This window comes from Pseudopodoces humilis, chromosome 1 (assembly GCF_049639895.1).
Source record: "Pseudopodoces humilis isolate 2021_Gansu_Grassland_sample_001 chromosome 1, ASM4963989v1, whole genome shotgun sequence".
NCBI classification, from domain to species: Eukaryota; Metazoa; Chordata; class Aves; order Passeriformes; family Paridae; genus Pseudopodoces; species Pseudopodoces humilis.
Window position 1 is genome coordinate 105,903,448 of NC_142200.1, and position 21,937 is coordinate 105,925,384.

The window sequence follows — 21,937 nt, forward strand, 5'->3', positions numbered from 1 at the left end:
AGAAGTGGAAAAGAACCTTCAAACAAAAAGTTCTGGGTTTTCTGTCAAAAACTGTGTGCTTTTCTTTGATTAAGAAGATTAAGCAGAGCTCTTCTAGGAGCTTTACTCAAGCTAAGACAATTAATTTAAGGTATTTTATCTTGTGCAATTGGGATATAATCTTAGGTTTTTTGGAAGTAAACAGAAACATGACACCAGTTCAGCCCTAGGTGTTTTCCTCTTTCATCATGTTGTGTTTCACAGCAACTTTCCATATTTAAAAGCTATCATACATGGAAATCCATCTCTTACAACAATCCACAATCATTGATGTGACTCCCTAGATCAAGCCAACTTTAAGAATCATGTGGACTCAGAGTCAGAAAACAGGTTCAGAGATGATCCAAACAACCAGCATGGCTACACTGCTGAGAGAGCTGTCAGTCAAAGTAATTTCTAATCCTACTTGTAAATAAATACAAAACCTGCTAAATGGTTGCTAAAGAGTTCTCACTGGGCTGTTAAAATATTTGCCTATAGCCTGTTGTGCAGTCCTTAGTAGGGTCCACTTCTCACAAGGTAATCACTCGAAGCTTCTATAAAGTACAAGGGAAAAAATGCCACTTAAATGTTCTCAGAAAAATCAATCTACAATGGAAACCCAGGAGAAGAGATCTTCTCTCCAGCAGATCTCTCCCTCACATTCACCACATGTGCACCTCCAATACTGAGTCCTCTGATGAAAAATTAAATGACTTGTGGGTAGGAAATTACAAAGCACTATTAAAATTATATAAAACTTTCTCATGGTTTTTCTCTGGTGTTTTCTGCAACATGTCAGAAGATTAATTTGTTTACTGCCCACAGATGCAACAATAACCACAATTACTTCCCAAGGAACATTCAGTACAGCAAAACTCCATATCCCTCTCTGCCACGATTGTTTTTCCACAGCATCTAATGGGGACTGCCTCTGCTGAGAATGATTCTGAAAACTCAAGGTGTTCTGCCTGAGCTCAGAGAGCCAGGCTCACTGTTGGCAGGGGAGGAGAAAACAGATGCAATCTGCTAAGGATAGAGCAGAGAGACTTCATGCCACCATGGGCTACACTGCACCCTGCACCACTAAAGGCAAAACTCTACGCTTCTCTACGCAGTATTATATTCATGACACCACCCCTGACTTTAAAATATTATCAATGAAAGAGGAAACAGGTTAAGATTAACCATAGATAACTGTATATGCTGCCACATAATGAACTACATGACTGTGTCCCTCCATGCATGCATAAAAACTCACACAGGGGTTATCACCAAAGCCCACCAGTGATGAGACACCCAAGAAGCTGCCTGTTGCTGCAGATAAAATGCTTATCACATCACAGCCTGGCCCACCAGCATATTCAAGTCAGAAGGTGAGTGATTCATTTGGACTACTTCCATTTCTGGGACATAACTTACATCTCAGTCATTTGTCTGAGTTGTTCCCATTATGCTTCCCTTTTCTGAGTGACTATTAAAGTAGTTAGAATAGCAGGACAAAGCTCTCCTCCTGGGCATTGCAGGAGTCTAGCATTTGTCAGATAAATGTATCAAAGAGGAGATTATTCCTGAACACTAAAAACCCACTGGAAATATATATGACAGCCCCAAAGCAGTCTGACACTAGCATCCCTCACCTGGGGCTGTTAGACAAACAGCTCATATTTTACTCAGAGTGAAAAAATCACACACGCTATGGTTCTGTGACACTCTTTAATCTTAACACAGCTGTGAGCTTCTTTCAGCAGAGAAACCTTCTGGGTGAATGTGACCTTTGGATAAATCCTTCCATGTTCTCTGTCAAGGTATTTATTGTTACAGTCAGGCTAATGATTCACTTTGTGAACAGCCCTGGGAGGGATCATGTTTCCAAGAGCCCCATAGACCTGTAAACGTGTTCTTCCATCACTGTCACACCTGTACAACAACAGGGGAAAAGAAAGGGTCAACCAAACAAAAAGGAATATATACTCTTTCACACTTTCATTTGGATTACTGCACAGAAAGACAACATTCACATTTACAAGATATATAAAGTAACACTAAAAGTTTTTAACATTGAGGCAACTGGCTTCTGGTAAACTCTATAAGAAGTTATAACTGTCTGTCAGAAACACTAGCTATCTGAACATAATGCATTTTCCTAGGATAAGTAAGGCATCACTTTTCCATTCAAGACAGACAAAGGACACTACAGGAGAGGAGGACAATACCAGTACAAGCCTTGAAAATCAATCCCCGTGTCTGCCAGTTTTCAGAAATACCACTAACCTTAAGATAAAGCTGGTTTTCTTGCAGCTGACATTCAATATTACAGAAATTGTTTCTGCTCCTACTGCACATAAGCACAGTAATCCTCTCTTGGTCATTCCACACTCAGCTCATAACAAATCCTTTTGCTGAGCCACCAAGAAGCCTGAATTCAGTCTGAACATGTAATTTGATGGGCTCCAAGCTGCCCAGGAAGAGAGGTGTCAAAAGCTGCTGGATAAACTACTTTGCTGGATCTAACTGTTGAGTGGGTTATTGGGCTACTTCATGAAACACCATCCTGTCTAGAACCCTGAGACATGAGCCAGGTCCTCTTTCGCCACCAACAAAAAATGAATCAAAGACTTGGTTCATGTCAATCTGGATAACTTTCTCACATCTGAATGGAAAGCAGACTAAAGCATTTTATTAGTACCTTAAGCCTGAAAATGAAGGATGCTGCCAGCCACAAGTCAGCATCTGCAAGAAATTAATTTCTGTGTTCAGATCTTCAGCAATGAATATAATTCAGGCAACAGTTAGGAGCAGGCAAAAATTCATATGTTGTGTATGTAGGAGTGATAGTCATATAATATGTTGGTTTATGAGATTAGTCTTGGATCTCTGGCTTTCCTGGCTCAAACTCTCGGGCATCTGATGTTTTCAAATGATAAAACTTTTAACACAAAAGCATAAGTAAGGGTGAACTGGAATAGTTCAGGTGTATTTTCATGCTTCTTAGGAAGGAGCAGTTCATGTCACAAAAGTCATCAGTTGTTTGCAGTAATTTGCAGACAGTCAAGGACTGGATAGATACAGGGATGATTCTGTGGACTTCAGCAAACCATGCTGTCACACCCTGAGCTGGAAACACAAAGCAAGAAACTTCTGCTGCTGTTTTTCATACTGTACCCACTCAACATTCTACCAACAACGCACAAAACCCTCCGCCAATCCAGTATTTTCATGCACTCCACATAACTCCAACAATTGTATGTCAAAGGGGCATTTCCACAAATAAAAGGCTCTTAAAAGCATTACTGCAATACTAATGTTCCAAAAGCATTGTAAAAAACATTAGAAAAAACTTTGGAGTCTTTCAGAAAGTCAAAGTTCTTATCCTTGAAATAAGTTGCTATTGGATGTCTAAACCATGCAACTTTCTGCTTTCAGTCACCATCCAGATTTAGTAGGTCTTAAGGGAAAAATCAGGCCTAGTTTCCCTGCAGTCAATATTGGTCCTCAAGTCAGTAAATCTTAATATTGACCACAACATAGAAACCAGTAAATGTTTAATATCTTCTTCTGGGTTTTAATTATAAACACTGAGGAAATTTATCAACTCTTGACTTCCTAGTCATATGGAAAAGCTTTTAAACATTCTGCACAGACCACTGTCGATCATTCCCATCACAGTTATGGAACTAAAATATATTTCACCAACAATTCTCTGAGCATTTACATTTTAAACCCTGGCATGACTTTGAACAAAGCCTGCATCTTCTGCAAGGACAGCAAAGAAAAAGCTTTTTTTTTTTAATGCTATTACTTCCAATGCCACAGTTAAATATCCTCTGCCAATATAAAATTTTAACTTCTATAGATGAAGAAAGTTGACAAAAATCCCTGTGGTATTCCATGACTAAAAAGTGTTCCTGGCCAAGTACTTTATCGTTTGTAGAGAAATATGAACAGCACTGAGAGACAGAGAGAAAAAAAGGAGGCAGGTGAAGAAAATTCTTGGGGCTACAGTGCACAGTTTGCATGCAGCTGATAAAAAGAACCATGCAGTGTGAATTCCTTGCCTCAAAAACCAGATGGGAATCCTGGCCAGGGATATCACTGGCTACATGTAATATGGACTATGGCTATAGAATAGATTATGTCAAGTAAGGCAGCAGTCTAGACATCTTGGGAGAAAACACAGGCTCATGAGAGAGCATACTGCCAGGGAAATTTGTTCCTGTGGTGTTTCTCTGCCACCATGTTTGGTGTGATCTCACCCAGCTGTGCAGAGTACACAGTTCACAGATGCCTGCTAATTGCATTCTTCATCTGTAAGATATGGGTGGACACCAGTTTGAAGTGACTGTACAGAGATCAAACTAACCAGAAAGACAAATGATCTGGAAATCAGCGCAGGTGAGCTAAAGGAGAGCTGGAATACAAACCAAATATCCCTAACAAATGGGCTAAAATGACTGTGTAGTGTGTTTTTGATTTTGGGCTAGTGGATATTTTGAAGTCAGATCTTTACTGCTAATGGTTGCAGGGAAGATTTGGACCTTTCATAAAGTGAGGAATTGTGATGCAAATAGTGAGAACTACATTTTTCAGATGCTGACAAAACACAGCCAAAATAACATATAGAGCCTGAGATCATATTAACAAGCTCAATGGCAGATAAAGTAGGCACTTTTTTGTGGGATCTGTTTAAGTTCTCTGATTATCGAACAACATTCAACCCCTTCTAGTGATATATCGGTGATCTTTGTCTATACTGTCAGCAAATCGTTTTTGCCTTCAGACTATTCCTCATGCCAGCCAGTCCATAAGGCATTTTTGAAAATGCTTTCTATAACCACAACAAATCTTAAAATTATTCAAAGTTTTTCCGTTATCCTTTGTGGACAACAAGGATATCTATAATCTATGTCATCACCTTGCCATACTCCAGGGAATATGGAAATTTTTTTTTCATGAACAATGGGATGAAAAATTAATACAACAGAGGAAAAATCATGTAAACAGACTGATGAACAGAACAACAAAAATGGGCTTTCAAACCTCAGCCAAATCTTTGATATCTGAACACAGAGTTCAGTGGGGGTTTTCTTGCATATTGTCTCCTCCTGCTCCAAAAGCAAGTGTTTTATAGACCATGCCTCAATTCATTATTAGGTTTTGACTTAGTTTAAGGTTCTTACTTGCCAAAGACACATTGCTTCATGGAATATTAATGAGGTTGTCATCTCTACTGGGCCTTAAAGGACCAGAGAAGATTTAGTGCCCTCTTAAAAAAAACAGCAGTGCTTTTTTTCTGAAAGTTTGAGAATTTGTGCTTTGACAAGAATAAAACAATACACTTTTTGTGCATGTGAAACTTCTTAAAATCCCATCAGAACTTGAGCTTGAGGCCAGGAACTGGGCATTTTCACGTTTTAATCTCAACTCTGCTCTTAGCTTCCTGCACAGCAAAGAAGTCTTTCTTCATTTCAACAGCTTCAAACCAGGGTACAGTGAGAATTAGACGTTTACACTGTGATTTGAAAATGCAAAGTGCTAAGAAGGAGCACTTAGGAAATGAACTTTGTAATCTTTTCTTTGCTACCATGGTATCCACCATCCTCAACAAGCTCTTACTTCATGTACTCATAGACTACATAATCTTAAGCACTCACTCTCTGTAAACTACATACCTCATTTGAGAGCTGATGTACAAAAATCAGCTGTCTGAATACCTTAACACTTACAACAGCTTCCTCTAGACTTATCATAAGAGAAATTACTTGTTATTAATTTTCACATGCTAATTTATTTTAGCTTTTATGTTTCAGAAATATTATGTAAACAGAATGTTAGCTGTAGGAGTACTCGGGAATGCAAGAAAACATATGGCTCCAACCCTTCAGTATTCCCAGCACATTTACCAACAATTTTAATTTCTACTGGCTTAAGTGGAGGAGTCAGAGAGAGACTTTTCTGATCCTCTGCATGTCATGATGAAGGGGTGAAATCACAGCACCTGCTCTCACAGGTATTTTGGGTGAAAATACCACCCAACTGCTCCCTTTGGGTGAGGAAGGTACTCGTTATAGTGTATTTCGGATCCAGTGGCATGTTAGTTCTATTCCCTGCTCCAGGATGACGCTGGCAATCTCCACAAGTCTGTGTCTGCTTTGATGAATCCACCAGAGACAGAGTTAATCATGGGAGTAGTCACATGTGTTTCCAATGGGCATCTCAACAGTTTAAGAGTGGGTGAACCCAACACACATACCCATACATTACCCAAGATTAGGGATTGTAGTGGCAAACATTTAAAATTGATAAATACATACTCTCAGATAAGTACGAGTACCTGTGCCACCATTCTTGCCTGCTTACACTGAGTCTGCTCTTTGCTTTGCAGCTACGATGCCCAGGGATACAATAATCCTCAGATGCTAAAATTTGCCTTGGGGGTCATGACCTTTTGTTGTCATGCTCCAAGCCCTCACCAGCACTTGCCCTGCCAAACATCTAGGGCCTGTGTGCTCACAGTTAATCAAGGGCTGCATCTGACTCTCATCTCACTGTTGGTGCCTGGTGCTTGATCTGCTCTTGCACTCAGAGCTCACTGCCCAGAGTGGGAACATTTTGCAGGTTGAATAGCAACAGGAGATGACCCCAAAATGGATTGTGCTGTGTTTGTTTGAGGCACTGTGTAAATCACAGTGTGTAAATCACAGTAAGTCCTGCAAAGTGCTGATTCCTTCATGTGCTGTGAAGAACAATAGAAAAATGAGACTTGAATAATTAAAATGAATTTCTTTTCACATTAGCAGTTTGTACACTTGAGAGAGCAAGTATGGTGTACGGGATCTTCATACACCTCTCAGTACAGTGAGCCCTTATGGGGGACAGACAGGAAAGAAGATTTGTCTATACCCTGGATTGCTGCTTTATACCACAGACAGCTACTTAAAAGCTGACAAAATGCAGAAGTCCACAGAGATCTCAGAGCCTGGGAACATCCCAGATTTTTTGTATGCCCTGTGAGATTGAGAAAACAAGACAGCAAAACTGAAGGAAAAAGCTCTAACTATTAAAAACACCCACAAGAAAGCTTTCAGTTAAATCTAATACATACAATGTCTCTAGAATAATGTCGAGACCCCTCACATGCAGCAAGTCAGCTCTCCAAAACACAGGGAGAGAAAGTTTGATAAACTCCTTTGAGCTGTCAAAACCTTCCTAAGGCAAACTTTCTACAGAAATTTTTTTTTGTGCTGGTCACAGCTCACGTCCTGCTTTGTCTGGTTGTCTTGCCAGAAATATAAATGAACTCATAAGAATAACAGGAGGATTAGGTTAAGCTTATTTTTAAAACATTTCCCACAAATTCATCTCATTTGCCTGCTTATAAACACCCTTGCTCATCTTTGTGTTGTGTCTAATTAGGTAGGATAAACTGCAGGTGACTTAAAACATGAACTAAAATATAGTAGCATTGCAATTATGCATGCTAAAGGAAAGAGAATTAAAATGTCATGTTATGAGATGTAAACTGATCATCTCAGGGGCCTGAAAGCATTTCTCCCCTTATATGACATGGCACAGTTGGCCAGCTACCATATGGGTGGGTTTCCTCTTCCTTGCAACACTTACTGACCTCTCCCTAAGGCAGAATATGAGATCTGATGGGTCAGTTTCTTGAATTATTTATTTACAGAAATAGACATTGCCATCAGCTAAGCATCTCTGCATTTTATTTAAAGTCAATACTGCAATAAAGCTTAAAACATGAAAAGCTAAAATTAAATTAAAACAAATTTGCAAAGAAAGCCCTGCTGAGAACCCGTCATAGAGGTTAATTAAAATGAGATTGAAGTGAGGTCTTGAATTTTGTAGCAGCTGTAGTTAAAAATCTGTGGTGCCTGACAGACATATATGGTGGTTTCCTCTGACAATGCTTAAAACTTTTCCAAATAGCATCTCTCCAAAAATGGGATTTATTTCTGCAGCTAAAAAGAAATACTTCAGAGTAGCAGGTATTTTTTGTTTGGAAATGGATTAAGTTGCACCAACTGGCAGACGGCATCTTTTTAAAATATTTCCACAAGGGAGGATATAAATCTGCTTTTCTACCAGTTCCTATGCACATCTTCTCTCTTCTTTTTAAACATCATGCATTTTAATACAATACTGAAAGTGGTGCTTTCCAGAATGGGAAAGGGCTCTTTCAAAAACTATTTATTAGTGTATGCAACAGGGATGTGCTTGTATTTCACCATGGCAGTCCTACAGCATGTTCGCGTTCACTGTGAAGTAGTGGCATTTGAATATTGTAGCTTTAATAAGGATATTTATGATGGTGAGCTTTATATTAAAGAAATTATGCCTAGAGCATGTTTTGAAGCCTATCAAACAAGCTTTGAAAAATGTGAGTGACAGCACAGCTTCCACTGCAGATTTTTTTCTACAAGATTCTTACAGATAAGAAAAAAGAACCACAAGTGAATTCTGATCAGCAAAACACAGAGAGGATCTCTCAGTTGCCTGTGTCCAGACAAATTAGGTTTTTTGCCTTGGAAAGTCACCCTTTAGTCTTCCCCTAGGGAAAAATAGACCAGCAAATAGGATATGGGTGTCCAGATTTGAATGTGTTTTCTTTTTTCTACCCCAGTAAAGAATGCTGATGAAAAAACTAGCTGAAGCTTTCTGAAATTATCTGTGGTACAGCAAATGGTGGGAAGACAAAACAAGGATTATTAACTGATGCAAAGATTACTGTAATACAGCTGCCTGGGACAGGAAAATTCATAATGTCACCCAAATACAGCAAAATTCTCCTTCAATGAATCAGAATTTTATCTCATGACTTCAAGGCACTGTAGAAAAAAAACCCCAAAATCAACTACCAAACCTCTATTAAAAGTAATACAGGAACAACAAGTTCTAAGAATGCTGTCCATAATGACAAATGATAAGGACATTGGCCATACCCTGCTTTTCTGTTAGATGTCTCTCCCCTGTTCCCTATTCCATAGCACCTACCATCCTTTAGGATCATTTTTGTCTCAGTCAAACTGACCTTACAGTTTCACATGCAGAGTCTCACATCTGTCAGACAATGGACGATGAGGAAGACAGCAATCGGTTATGAAACACCTGACTTGAATTTCATTGAGCCCAGTAATAAACCAGAAAGAAATGGAGTTTTACTAGGCAGAAGCACATTTTCATCATAAGTCTCTATATACCTCCATTCATGATAATGACAAATTAAGTTCTTTCCTGGAAAAGTGAGAAATGAAGCCTCATAATGCACTTATAAGCAGTAGGAAATAATATCTCATGCAATGTAAAAGGACAGGTAGGGTTGTGATCATGTAATTAGGTAAGCAAAACAAAGACATTCCAGACATGCCATCCTTTGAAGGAAAGGAAACTTCCAGGGGTTTAATCACATAGTAGTACGCTGCTTCATCTGGTTTTCCTATAACAGATCTCTCCTTGTTTAAAAAAATAAAAATTAACTTTCCATATAGGGAAGTACGAAGTCGGTCACTGGGGAAGCATGCACTCCTCGGCTGGAAGCAAGCTATGGACAGTCCCAGGCGAATGGTGTCTATCCAAAACCACTGTTTTGTCAGATTTTGGAGCTCTATCCACCCTAATACCTCCCCCCCACTGAATCCAAATACCTCAACAGGAAAGGAGACATCTGTGAATCCTCTGGCACTGCTTCAATGTTTTACAGCTGTAATAACCACTGATACAAAGAGAAGAATGTTTTCTAGCCCCAAATTCCTGAGGTACTTTTCTAAACACACACAATTGGATGGGACTTGGTTACATGAAAAATACCCCACCAGGGTAAGGGGTGTGGGGAAAGATAAAGAGGAATTATGATCTGCAGAAAATTGAGCTCAGCTCTGCTTTAGATTTATCTTTTCTGACCACTCAACCCATTTGTCCAAATCCAAACTTCTAATCTTTACATCTAAACAGTATTTTTCTGGCAGCTTCCACTCCCTTACTCTTGGGTATAAGAGATGAAAAATACTTCAAGGAGGGGGTGATCACCACAAAACAGTGGTGATCTATATACTTACATATATGCAGTAGTTTGCAGTACCCTTTACCATTAGCATATAGGCAAGGCAGTTTGATGCTTGCTCCTAGAAATCCCAAAGTGCATCAGACACCACAAAGTCCATTTTCTCTCATTGTTAGCACTGTCAGCCACCAACAGTCTAAGTAATGGTGCCTCTTACCTGTATTTCAAGTAGTTCATCACAGCCTTACACAAAATGTACAGGTTGACATTGAGTGGTTTGGGGGATATGTCAATTCATACAGGGGCATAAAGAAAAGCCAGTAGGCAGCCCAGACAGATGTGTGTGGAGAACTGGTTCCCAAGCACTAGAGCTCTTGCAAGGGTTGGGGACACCCTGGTTCTCCCAGTGCCTGTGCATCTACTACCAGAGTGCTGTGCAGCCCCCCAGAAGGACCTCAGCAGGTTGGAGAGATGGGCAGAGAGGAGGTGTCTGAAGTTCAACAATGGCAAACGCATGGCCCTGCACCTGGGGAGGAATAACCCCATGTACCAGCACAGGCTGAGGGCCAAACTGCTGGGAAGCAGCTCTGCAAAGAAGGACCTGGCAATGTGCCCTTGTGGCCCAGAAGGCCAATGGTGTCCTGACATGCATCAGGAAGAGCACTGCCAGCAGGTCAAGGGAGGCGATCCTGCCCTTCTACTTAGCCCTGGTGAGGCCACATCTGGAGTGCTGTGTCCTGTTCTGGGCTCCTGGGTACAAGGGAGATTTGGAGCTCTTGCAGCAGGTCCAGGAAGGACAACAAGGACTGGGGAACTGGAGCATCCTTCTTATGAAGGAGTTGGGCCTGTTCAGCCTCAAGAAGAGACAACTGAAAGGGGACATCATTAATATGTATAAATCACCAAGGGAATGTTTCCAGGCTTGGTGATGCAAATCAATAGGAAAGGAGGAACTGGGCAGAAACTGATGCACAGGAAGGTCCACCTGGACGTGAGGAAGAACTTAACTGTGCAGGTGACTGAGCACTGGAATAGACTACCCAGAGAGGTTGCGGAGTCTCCCTCACTGGAGATATTCAAGAACCCTCTGGACACTGTCCTGTGAAATGTGCTCTAGGATGATCCTCCTTGAGCAGGGAGGTTGGACAAGGTCACCCCACTCTTATCCCCTCCAACCTTACCCATTTTGTGGTTCTGCAATTCATAGAAAACACATCCTCATGCAGATTTGCTTAAAAATAAAGAAAAGAAACAGAAATAATAGTTTCAAATATTTTTAAATTCCTTTCTAACCAGAAGTTCCCTGGGTCATACAGCTGCTCAATGACAATTTGCTCAAGATGTTGAATAAATTGTTTCATCCTAAGCTCCTCTCTGTTGTGGTCATTCTGCTGCTAGTACCCAGACTCAGGGCCAGCTTCAGGCAGATAGTCTGACAGGCACAGAAACATCCATTCCTCAGCACAAGGGCCAGTGGAAGCAAGAGCCAACCCCTGCTCTGTGCCAGGTCTGTAAGGGGACCAGTCAGTTTCATGCCATCAGTCCCTTTCTTGAGCCAACACTACTGGCTTTGTCTTAAAGGGGGACACAGGCCAGCTCTGCCCTGGGGTGGGTGGAAAGACAAATGTGGAGGCTGGTTCAGGAGCAGGAGCCAGGACAGGAGTCACCCTGGTGAGCACGAAGAGCTACAGCTGCCCTGCACTTACACCGCAGAAGAGCCCTGGAGCAGCTTGGCCTCAGCTGGAGAAACTGCTGTGCCCTAACTCACAGCCAGGACCTGAAAAGCTTGTGGGGAGAATTCTGCAATATGGCAGTAAACTGAGGGTTCCAGAGAACCCTGTTCCATCCACCCCTTAAGCACTTGAAACAGGATTTTCTTAAGTCATTCTTCAGTGTATACTTTTTTACCATCTTGCTGAATGAACATAGCATAACTACATGAATTTTACAGCTGTAGGACATCATTAACAGGAAAAAAGACCTTCACACCTTTTGCTTCAAAGCCACAAATCCTTCGTCCACATCTTTCAAATAGAGTTTGTAATTATCTTTGCAATGCAGTGGCTCACATGTTCTCTGTAGCCATTTTATGGCATCACTGCCAATCTTAATAACAGAAATCTAACAGGCTACACAACATTGTGATTTATGCTTTAACTGCAAGCAGTAATATTTTCTCTAGTTAAGTGAAAGTTTTTAGAAAAACTGCAAGACTGCAGTGGTTAATTGCATAAATTTAATAGGTTAACAGAGATAGAAACTCTTTTACTGATTAACCCAGAACTACAGATGGAGTAATGTCACCATATCACAAGGAACATTTAAGTTAAGAATTGCAATAAAGTAGATTTGCAATTCTTGAATGCATGTGATTAACAGATTCAAACAAATCATGCTACTAGTATGTTAATTATTGCTTGCCCTAAAACACTGATGATTAAATTGAAGTGTTTAAGAGAAAAACACATCCCAGGACAATTACAAAACAGAAAAAGAGTAATTAATTATTCAGAGTGCTATTGCCTGCTAAAAATATAATAACAATAGAAAATATATATATATTAATAATATGAAGAGCAATAATCATAAAAATACTAATTTTAAGAGTTAGGGACACAAATTTTCCAATGTGAAATAGAGGAATCTACTGCATAGCAAAACCAGGATACTGAAGATACTGCCTCAAAGTTGTGGCAGTAGTGAGAGACACAAGAACTGTCTAATTAGTCATTTATGAACTCAGCTTTTATGTAGGTGTATTAGAGATGGGCGATACACTGATACCATGTCAATGTCATGTTCCAAATCTGTTGATGCAACTGTTAAAAAACAAAAGAGCCCACCAACCTACTAGAAAGCCATGAATGCTAATGAAGGCAGGTGTTCAGGGAGTGTGAGTCCTGTGTCTTTCTCTACAGTGTCTCCTGCAGCCATGTTTCTCCCTGCATAAAGCAGCATTGCTGTGGCTCTCTCACTGCAGTCCCCAGACCCATGGTAGGGGATGCCTGCTCCTACGCCTCCCAAGGGGGCTCCTGAGGGGTGTCAGTCATGAGCAAGCAAAGCAGGCATGGGGACACACTGGTGACCTGCCCTGCATGATCACATTGCTCCCTGGCCTCACCTGCTGGAGTCACCTGCAGGTCCCTGCCACAGCACAGCTCAAAGATGCACAATGAGAGTAGCCATGGGGTAGGGTTTGGTGAGCACAGAAAGGGTGAGCACAGAAAGGGTGAGCACAGAAAGGGTGAGCACAGAAAGGGTGAGCACAGAAAGTCCTCTTCTCCATTTTCAAGTTCCCCAAGATCCCCAAATCTTCACCCATGAGCTTAAATGGTGCCATAATATTTCCCAATAATGTGATAGAGCTTTTTCTGGTAACAGCATGAGATATTGAGATAGTATCACCTATTTTTAGTTCTGCTTATACTCAAGAGCAGTTTCAGGAGTTTGAGTGACAGCTTTATTGCATATATGGTTTAAATATCATGCCTAAAACTTGATACTGAGTAACCTTGGTAACTTTATTTTACTTTTTCTTTCAAGGACCACTCTAGGATGGTTAGCCATAACAAGTGGCAATGGTGATGGCACTAACTGTTAATCTCTTCTTCACATAGGATTTATCAAAATCTCTTAGAAATTCAGAATAGTTTCTCTGCTTAAAGAACTTGCCTCCAAAAAGTTGAACCTAAGGGTTATTTTTAGAGTATTACTCATGAGTACTGAACAACTAGAAATTCATTAAACAAAAAATACCAGCCCCAAACTAAACAAAGCAAACCACAATTAAAAAAAACATAAAATGTGTTTACTTACAAAACAAAGAACTTAAAAAGTGGTGTAAAATTAGATACTAAGCTTGTTAGTCTGCAGTCAGGACTATTTCAAAATCCTTCCTCACACACTTACATTGTGTGTATGGCATTCCTCTGCCATATGCTTTGCAGGGAAATACAACATCAGAAAAAAAGGGTTAAGGGAAATGTGCAAAACCTAAGGTGTCACAGATTTCTCAAGGTCAACCTCAGGAGTTAACATGCAGCTAGGTCTCTACTCTTTAAAACATGAACTATATCCTTTTCACTTGACCATCACGACAACCACGCTGTATGTTTTTTGGATGACTAAGAAAAGGAGAAACTACAACCGTAAAAAGAATGAGACTAAAATGAATTTGAGATATCTTCACAGAAATCTTCCCAGTAACAATGTCAGACAAATGTTTGCAATGCATTGTTCGCTGCCTTTTTTTGGTATTTGGAGAAAACACACCCTAATTCCTAATGATCCTGGCTGAGTTTATTTCTATTTCTGAGAATTTTTATTAACAGCAAGTCACTAACTGAGCAGGAAAATGAAAATGAAGCAACGTCAGTAATATTTGCAGGAATGACCAAGAAAGGTTAACTCATGAAAATATAATATTTCAAAAGGAAAAATTCCATAATATGTAACATTGGAGGGTAAAAACTGAGAAACTACTAAATTCAATGAGAACACTGTGAGAAAATAAAATAATCTAACCCTATCATTCTGCCTCCTCCCTTTTCTTACTGTTGAGAGCCTTTTTAGAGTTTAAAAAACCAAATTTAAAAAATTTTAGTTAAACTTAGCATGAAATTAAAGAATATTGACTAAATATGCCTTTCCAAAAAAACCTCAGTTAAAACCTGTGTTAATTTGAATTTCTTTTAATGGAAACAAAATCTCCTGCAAAAGCACATCACCAGTAATGAGTTATTTGAAAATAAATTAATAAAAAATGCAAATCTTTCTTGATTGTGTGTCCCATAATTGTTACCTCCTTATGGACATTTCCTGGTATGAAAAATGGTTGGTCATAGACAAAATTCTTTGCTACAACTTTATCAGTTTCTAACAAGAAGCAACATTCTATTAGATACCATTATTTATTATTTATTATTATTTATTAGCTATAAATTATAGTTTACCTTCATTCCTGTGTTGGAAGCTGAGCATTTTAACAGCTAGCAACATCTAAATGGAAACAAATGAACGGCTGCTTCTGACAAAATATGATAGTCATTTCAACACAACATTTCCTGAGGGAAAAATACACTTTTCTACAAAAGGACACAATCAAATTAAATACTTGCTTGATTTCATTGTCTTTCCAGAGACAAACATTAGACATCATTTTAAAGGAATAGAAAATCTCTATAGTAATTCTTGAGTGCAAGAATGCAGAATTTTTTTTGACTGTTGTAGCCAAAATATAAATCACTTTCTGCTGTGGTGTCAGGAAATATATTGCACTAAATTAATCATGAGCTACTTTAGAAAAGGAACAAAAAATCCACTGCAAAATTAAACAAATCTCTCTGTGCCTGTTTTCCATTTGCATTGTCATCACTTACCTTTAAAGGACGATGGAAGTGAGATGGGAATGTTGCTGAAATGCATTTAACAGACCCTGTGTGTGTGTGTGTTAGCTTCTCTAGTGCTCTCTATTGTGCCTTCAGCCATTGGAAAAGATAAAGTATTATAACCTGCACAAAATATAATCTTTACTCTTCGCCAGGCTCCTAGCACAGGGATACACCACAGCAAAGTCTAGAGGCACACAGACTACAAGCCAAGCTGTATGTCTTCTTCTAGCATTTCCTAGTCGCAGATGTATTCTGCTGGATTAGATAAAAGTCTGTCTCATTATGAAAAAAAGAGGAAAGGCAATTCATAAGGGAAATCGAGTCATTCTAGAAAGCTTTTCCTAATAAATCAAATAGTTCAGTGGATGTGCCCAAAGTGGGGAAAGCTGGGAGCACAGAAATCAGGCAGCTCCACCCACAACCATACAACTGTGACTCAGCTTGCTCTTACCTTTTATGTCAGGCAATAAAAAGAATAGACAATTGTATTTACTGAGTGAGGGGTAAATAAACTCATCCCAATTAAATAACAGAAAACATGTCTTTGTGGTTTAGACTATAAGCATTTTAAAGACAAAAGAATATTAAATAATTCACTCAGACAAAGATTCTAGATCCTCATCTGTCCTTCTTTTCTCCCAGGGCAGGACAGGCCATGCATGGAATTTTTTGTTAACTCTCCCCTTTAAACTCTCAACCCACAAACTACACCATCTAAGAGGCATTAGACATATTTAATATCTCTGCTTTAATAAAATAATTTTCAAAATGTTTCTGGGAAGACACACTTCTGTGGACCACAAGCAATAGCAACTGAAGTCAGCCTCAACTTTACAACTGAGTTTGAAATCAGAGGGAGTTTACAAAAATGTTTTGGAGTCTCCTCCCCCTCTTTCTTCAGTCTCCAAAAATACTTTTTTCTCAAGTTTATCACAAGCCTGCCTGCCTTTTTCACTGTTGGCTGCTCAGATCTCTTTGCTCAGGACCATCTTCTGATTCTGAATTCAGAAAACCTCCCATAATATAAGCCTGTATATTAATTCTTAGCAAAATCTCAAGACATGTTCAAGTGCTACTGAAACAGAGCCTACTACGTGTTTTTTCTCTTCACAAAGTAACTTAGTACCTCCCTCCACAGCAAGCCACACTTACCTGTAAAACGTGGTATAGTCCACCGTTGAATGACAGCTCTGGAACTCCCACGCTTTGAGTTTCTGGCATTCCCGGTGAGCTCGGAGTTTCACCCTGACTGTCCCATGACAGAGCTCGGGTACGGGTTTTCTCTGTGGGCGGCTGCAGAACTCATTGGACTCCACACGCCAGGATTCAGCAAAGTCATCCACATCAAACTTAAAATTCCCGTCCCCCCCAATCAGGTCATCTCGTTTGTGCCCATTGTAATTGCCACACAGACCACAGAGTTTGCCTTTCAGATGAGGTGCAGCCATGACTTCCACAAAACTGTCTCCGTCCCATGAGATTTCCAAGCCTAATAAAAAGATAAGACAAAAATGCACCCAAAAAAAAAAAAAAAAAAAAAAAAGAAAAGAGAGAGAGAGAGAGAGAAGCAGGAATTGAGGATAACAAACTGCACCTTATGTTTGTGAAACAGTGTTAACGGGAACCTGAACAAAGCCATTGGCTTAGTTCTGAAAATGCTGTTAGATTTCTATATAGCTCACAATAAGTGCCTCTGGCAACTGCAATGTTTCTTAAATTACAGTCAATTACAATACATTCATGCCTATTTCTTCCTATTTCTGTTCCTTCTTGTTAATGAATGGGGTTATCCTAAAAAATATGGAGCCAGGGCAGGATATCAATATCAAAGGAGGGCTCTTGCAAAATTCTGCCAATTGAATTTGCTATGGTAAATTTGTAGCTGATTTCGCAGGGGGCTCAAAATTTCAACCATTGTTACCCATTGCACAGATAGTGGTCATACAAAGATGCCAATGTCTCATGAGACTCCAGCTGTGACTTTATGTAAAACATCCTATTCTTGCCTACAAAGCTGATCACTTGTTGGGGTGAATACAACTATTCCAATACAAGTTACTTTATTTTGTGTGAGTAAAAAGAGTTTAAAAAGATTACAACAAAGATATATCAGATTGGCAAAACTGTTGTAAAAAAGCATTCTGAATTGGATTCAAACTGTTCATTCAAAAGGTATTAATTACCAGTTTTTTGAAGTTGTCTGCGTAAGTTAGCATCACTGAGAAATGATGATAAACATCTAACCTGTGTCTAGTGGCTGGGATGTAAGGCCTCCACTACAATTTGCTTTACAGGAAGGTTTGGCACTTCTAGAACATCAAAATCAAAGTTACTTTTTGTGAGTGACATGCATTTTATCTGTACCCATCTAAAAGTTAGGTGTCTAGCTGAAGTCAGCTGTCTAGGCCCTTTGATGGAGTAAAATAGGCAGCTCTGGATCATCACAGGATTGTCTATTGCAGAGGGAATAAACTACTTCCTGAATGTATTTCTGTTCCCAGCGATACTCTAGAGGGGCTAGAGATCATGTGGAGACTAAACTTCCAGTTTTTATCTGAGTGTCTGTAAATTAAACAAACTCCATTCTTTGAGGTGTAAATAGGCAGCTCATAAGGGAAAACAATTTTGATATCATTTGGGATAAAAAAACAACAATAAACATTGCTGCTTAACTTCTACCCAAAAATGGCCTTTCTTGTAATTACTTCCAATGTCTCCTGAATGGTTCTATGTCACATCTGCAGGAACCCTGCATCTGAAGATAATTTTGCTAATGTTAACATATTCTCATAAAATACCCATGAGCAGCCATTAGTTAAGGATAAACACAGGATCCTGCTTTTCAAGAGGATAATCCAGATTTTACCCTGTTCCCCCTGCTTAACCAAGAATATCAAAGAGCATCACTCTGTGGTGCAGGACAAGGGCTTCACTCCAGCATTCTTCATTTGCTGTGTGAACTTCGCACCACCCTTTTCCCTTGTAAATTTGTGCTTGTCACTGTGTGATCCAAATCCTGCCCTATCCTCATGTAAGTAATTAACATACCAGAGACTCAGTTCAAAGTTGGAACCCTTCCTTCAGCAACACATCCCATTGTCTCCTATGACAATTCCTACCCGCGCTGCAAAGGAACAGGGTGAGGTTCAAGATGAATTTATGGCTATAGAAGGGTTCATCCATCTTAACATCCTGCCCCAGTGCTTGTGTACATTACACCATGTCTCCAAGGGTTTGGGGAATGATTTACTCATCAAGGCTGTGAAGGTAATTCTGCATCACCTGTCACTACAGTCTATTACACTGTTTGCTTACCACCATAAGTTAGCTATGGTAGCACAAATGTATCCTAAGCTAACTATGCCTGAAATCAGTTTCAAATTACCTCAGAAACCCAGCATGGATGGGGCCACTGTCTCTTCCTCCAAAGGCACTTTACACCCAGCCAGCTGAGAAATTATGCAAGACTACAACTGTTAATGAGGCCAGCACAGTGGCAAGGGGGGAAGCTGCCTTTTAAGCTGCTTCATACATTATCATTGCTGGACAAATTCAAAATCCAGCTGTCTTTGCTTCTGACAACACTGAACAAAACAAAACACAGCTTGATTTGCAGACACAAGATTAATACTGCCGTGCTGGCACTTAGAAAATACTTGCCATTAACTTGTAAACCAAGATTTCTTCAGACTTGAGAATCACATAAACTTTCTCAAAGTTTAAAGCATCAAGATCCAAATTCTCAGACAGTAATTTTCAGAAAATAACTATAGTTTTTAAGGTTGTGTTCAAGTTCTTCCCCCAGAGAAGCTCTCTACTTTAAACAAAGTCAGAAAAGACTGGCTAACAATTCCACCTTAAGTTTCCTTTTAGGAATACTTTTTTTCCTTAAGGCAAAACCTACTAACCTTCAGTGAAAATACATTAATTATGAAAGGTTAATTTGAAAAGTTTTCTGAATATTTATGTCCTCTTCACCCAAATTAATTTACTTGTTCCACGTTGCTTTTGTAGACCTACAAAAGGAATGCAGGTATGCAGAAGAAGAATAACATAAAATTATGGCTTTTCTTCTCAGCATATAAAAATGCACATTTTTAAATCTAGAGATTCCTGTCTTGATTACTGGATTTCACTCAAGAGACTCACTGTGTAACTGCCACATGAACTTACTTTCCTCTAGCTGCTATGGCTTAATTACACTTTATTCTGCTGTAATTGCTCAGATGGTAAGGGTAATTTCTGGCTTTGATGAACAGCCTAAAGGTTTCTGTCCACAATAGAGCTTGTTCCTTTTTGGAGTAATAAGGAAGGGTATTTAATCCTACATGTATGATAATTTTGTTGGAGCCTGATCACACTGTGCAGTGTGTGCCTTTTGTTTGTTCACAAGCAGAAAGTCCAGTTAGTCTCTGTAAACCAGTAAGAGCTGTGACAGACAGGATTATGCTACAGAACAGTGTTTGAAATGGTCTCTTTGGCAGACAGAAACTGTTTGGAAGAGTTTCTTGGTGCCTATACTCCCCCTTTCTTCCCCTCCCTCAAAATGGATGAGTTTCCCATTCATTTGGACAAGAATCAGAATCCAAGGGAAGAGAAGCCAAAGGATGCAACATCTGTCCCATTTGGGGATGTGCAGAAAAGGAATATTCTCTGAGTTACTTTTTAAATTTTTCCAACTACCCCCTCTCTTTGAAGGATGCTTAACCTACTTGTTACTTGATTTCTTAACTTGGCACATCATCTGCTCTACTCCATTTAAAAAAATTCCTTCTTGATTTATGTGTATCACACACTGAGTTCCCCATTATGGAAGCTCTCATCAATTGTTCTGCATGATTTTTTCATGGCATCCTTGAGATTTAAAGGCATCCTCAAGAACTGGCAAATGACCCTTCCCTAAAGATTCAATGCCAAAGTGGTACAGAAAAAGTGCAGCAAAGTGGCTTTGTGCCAAACAGAGTGCAGAAACAACAAAATGCTCATGCAATAGAGGAATAGATAAGTAGAACCAGCCCCATGAAACTCTATTCTTGTCTTTCTAACACAAATTTGGATAAGGACTCAACACATCCCAAGCACACCCATAGCTGTCAGTGCAGAATGCAAGGACTGCTGCTGCGTGGCATCCAGGGCTACAGCTGGTGAGGAATTTAGCAACAAAACAGGTTTTCACTGGAAAATGCCAATTCATCAGAACTGAAATGCTTCAGGGAGACATATCGTATTCAATGAACTTCCAACACAGCACAGGCAAGGCTCCAAGCTGGTTTCCTGCCAGCTCGCCTGGTGGGCTGCCTGGAAGCCTGAGCAATCAGGGTATAAAACTCCAGGACTGCCCTGCCATGCACACTGCCCTGTAGCCAGGGACCACAAGACTTCCTGAAGCTTTGGGCTTCCCTGTTTTATCCAAGGCTCAATTCCCAGATCTGCAAAAGGAAAACCAAAATCCGTGGGAATGCTAGCTGGGCTGTAAGCACCAGACCCTGCATTTCCCAGCCCAATTTTACTTTGAATTTTACTTCTAGTACAGCAGTTTTGCTTATTTTTCATTACTTCCTCCCTCTCTTTTTTTCACCCTACACTGGGAAAGCATATATTTTTTAAAAATCCATGTTTCCTTCTGAAACAGAAATTTCTCCAATTTTTTTTCCCCCGGCACTCAGAACTTCCTGCAGAACAAAATGTTTGCCTTTAAACCAGTTCTACTCAGCACATTCTTCCTCTCTACAGCCTGTAGCTTGTCCTCTCCCAGCAAAATGGAGCCAGATCATTCTGCTACTTTTCAGGCCTTATGTGCTGAGGAAAGGAGGACTTGGCCCATCATACCATTGTATTCAGAAAGAGAAACCTGATCCTGCTCCGTTAAGGGGAGGAATTATTTAGGCAATAATTTGCAGTGATTACACACTGTTTGGTATGTTGTCATGTGCCATGTTTGCACTTCCTCTGCCAACATACGGACAAGGATGTGTGTAGTCACTTATTAGGCTTGCACCAGAGACAAATGGAATAGCAGCAGGATTAGCTGTCATTCATCTTCAGTTGAAAACCTTTCCTTGGCTTGTGGTTGGCTAATGAAATCCACATCGCCTGAATTCATGGTGTTCAGCTGGCTGCAAAGAAAAACCCTCAAGATGCTTCTAATTAGAAGTTGTGAATAATGGTCAACTTGTGTGCATTTTACAGACAGCCACAAAAATCTGCACTGCCACTTTGAGGAATGAGCCCAGAGCCGGGATTCACATTATGTATGCAGACTCACTTTTCCAGAGGCTATATGAACAGGTGTCTAAATTCTCAGGTCAACAGTGGGTGCTAGTGTCCCCCTTGAAAAAAAATTACGCTAGATAATGAGTATGACTATGCGTCACGCTTGCGATCGTATCACTCCATAAGAAAGACTGGTTTCACTGCTTTCACATGGCATTTAATTGAATTAACAGTAAATAGTATTCTCACTGAAACAGTACTTCACTGTGTATGTGAAATCTCTCAGGACTACAGTAGT

The 21,937-nt window shown here is 39.8% G+C and overlaps 1 protein-coding gene across 4 annotated transcripts in view; it reads right to left on the reverse strand.

The window, feature by feature from the left end:
- Positions 1-21,937, reverse strand: part of BMPER (BMP binding endothelial regulator) — a 148,407-nt gene that overhangs the window by 29,694 nt on the left and 96,776 nt on the right. For all 4 annotated transcript variants that reach the window (XM_014248427.2, XM_014248428.2, XM_005519053.3 and 1 more), the window contains one exon: positions 16,579-16,915. In XM_014248427.2, the coding sequence (XP_014103902.2) occupies positions 16,579-16,915 (337 nt within the window). The remainder of the gene's footprint in view (positions 1-16,578; positions 16,916-21,937) is intronic.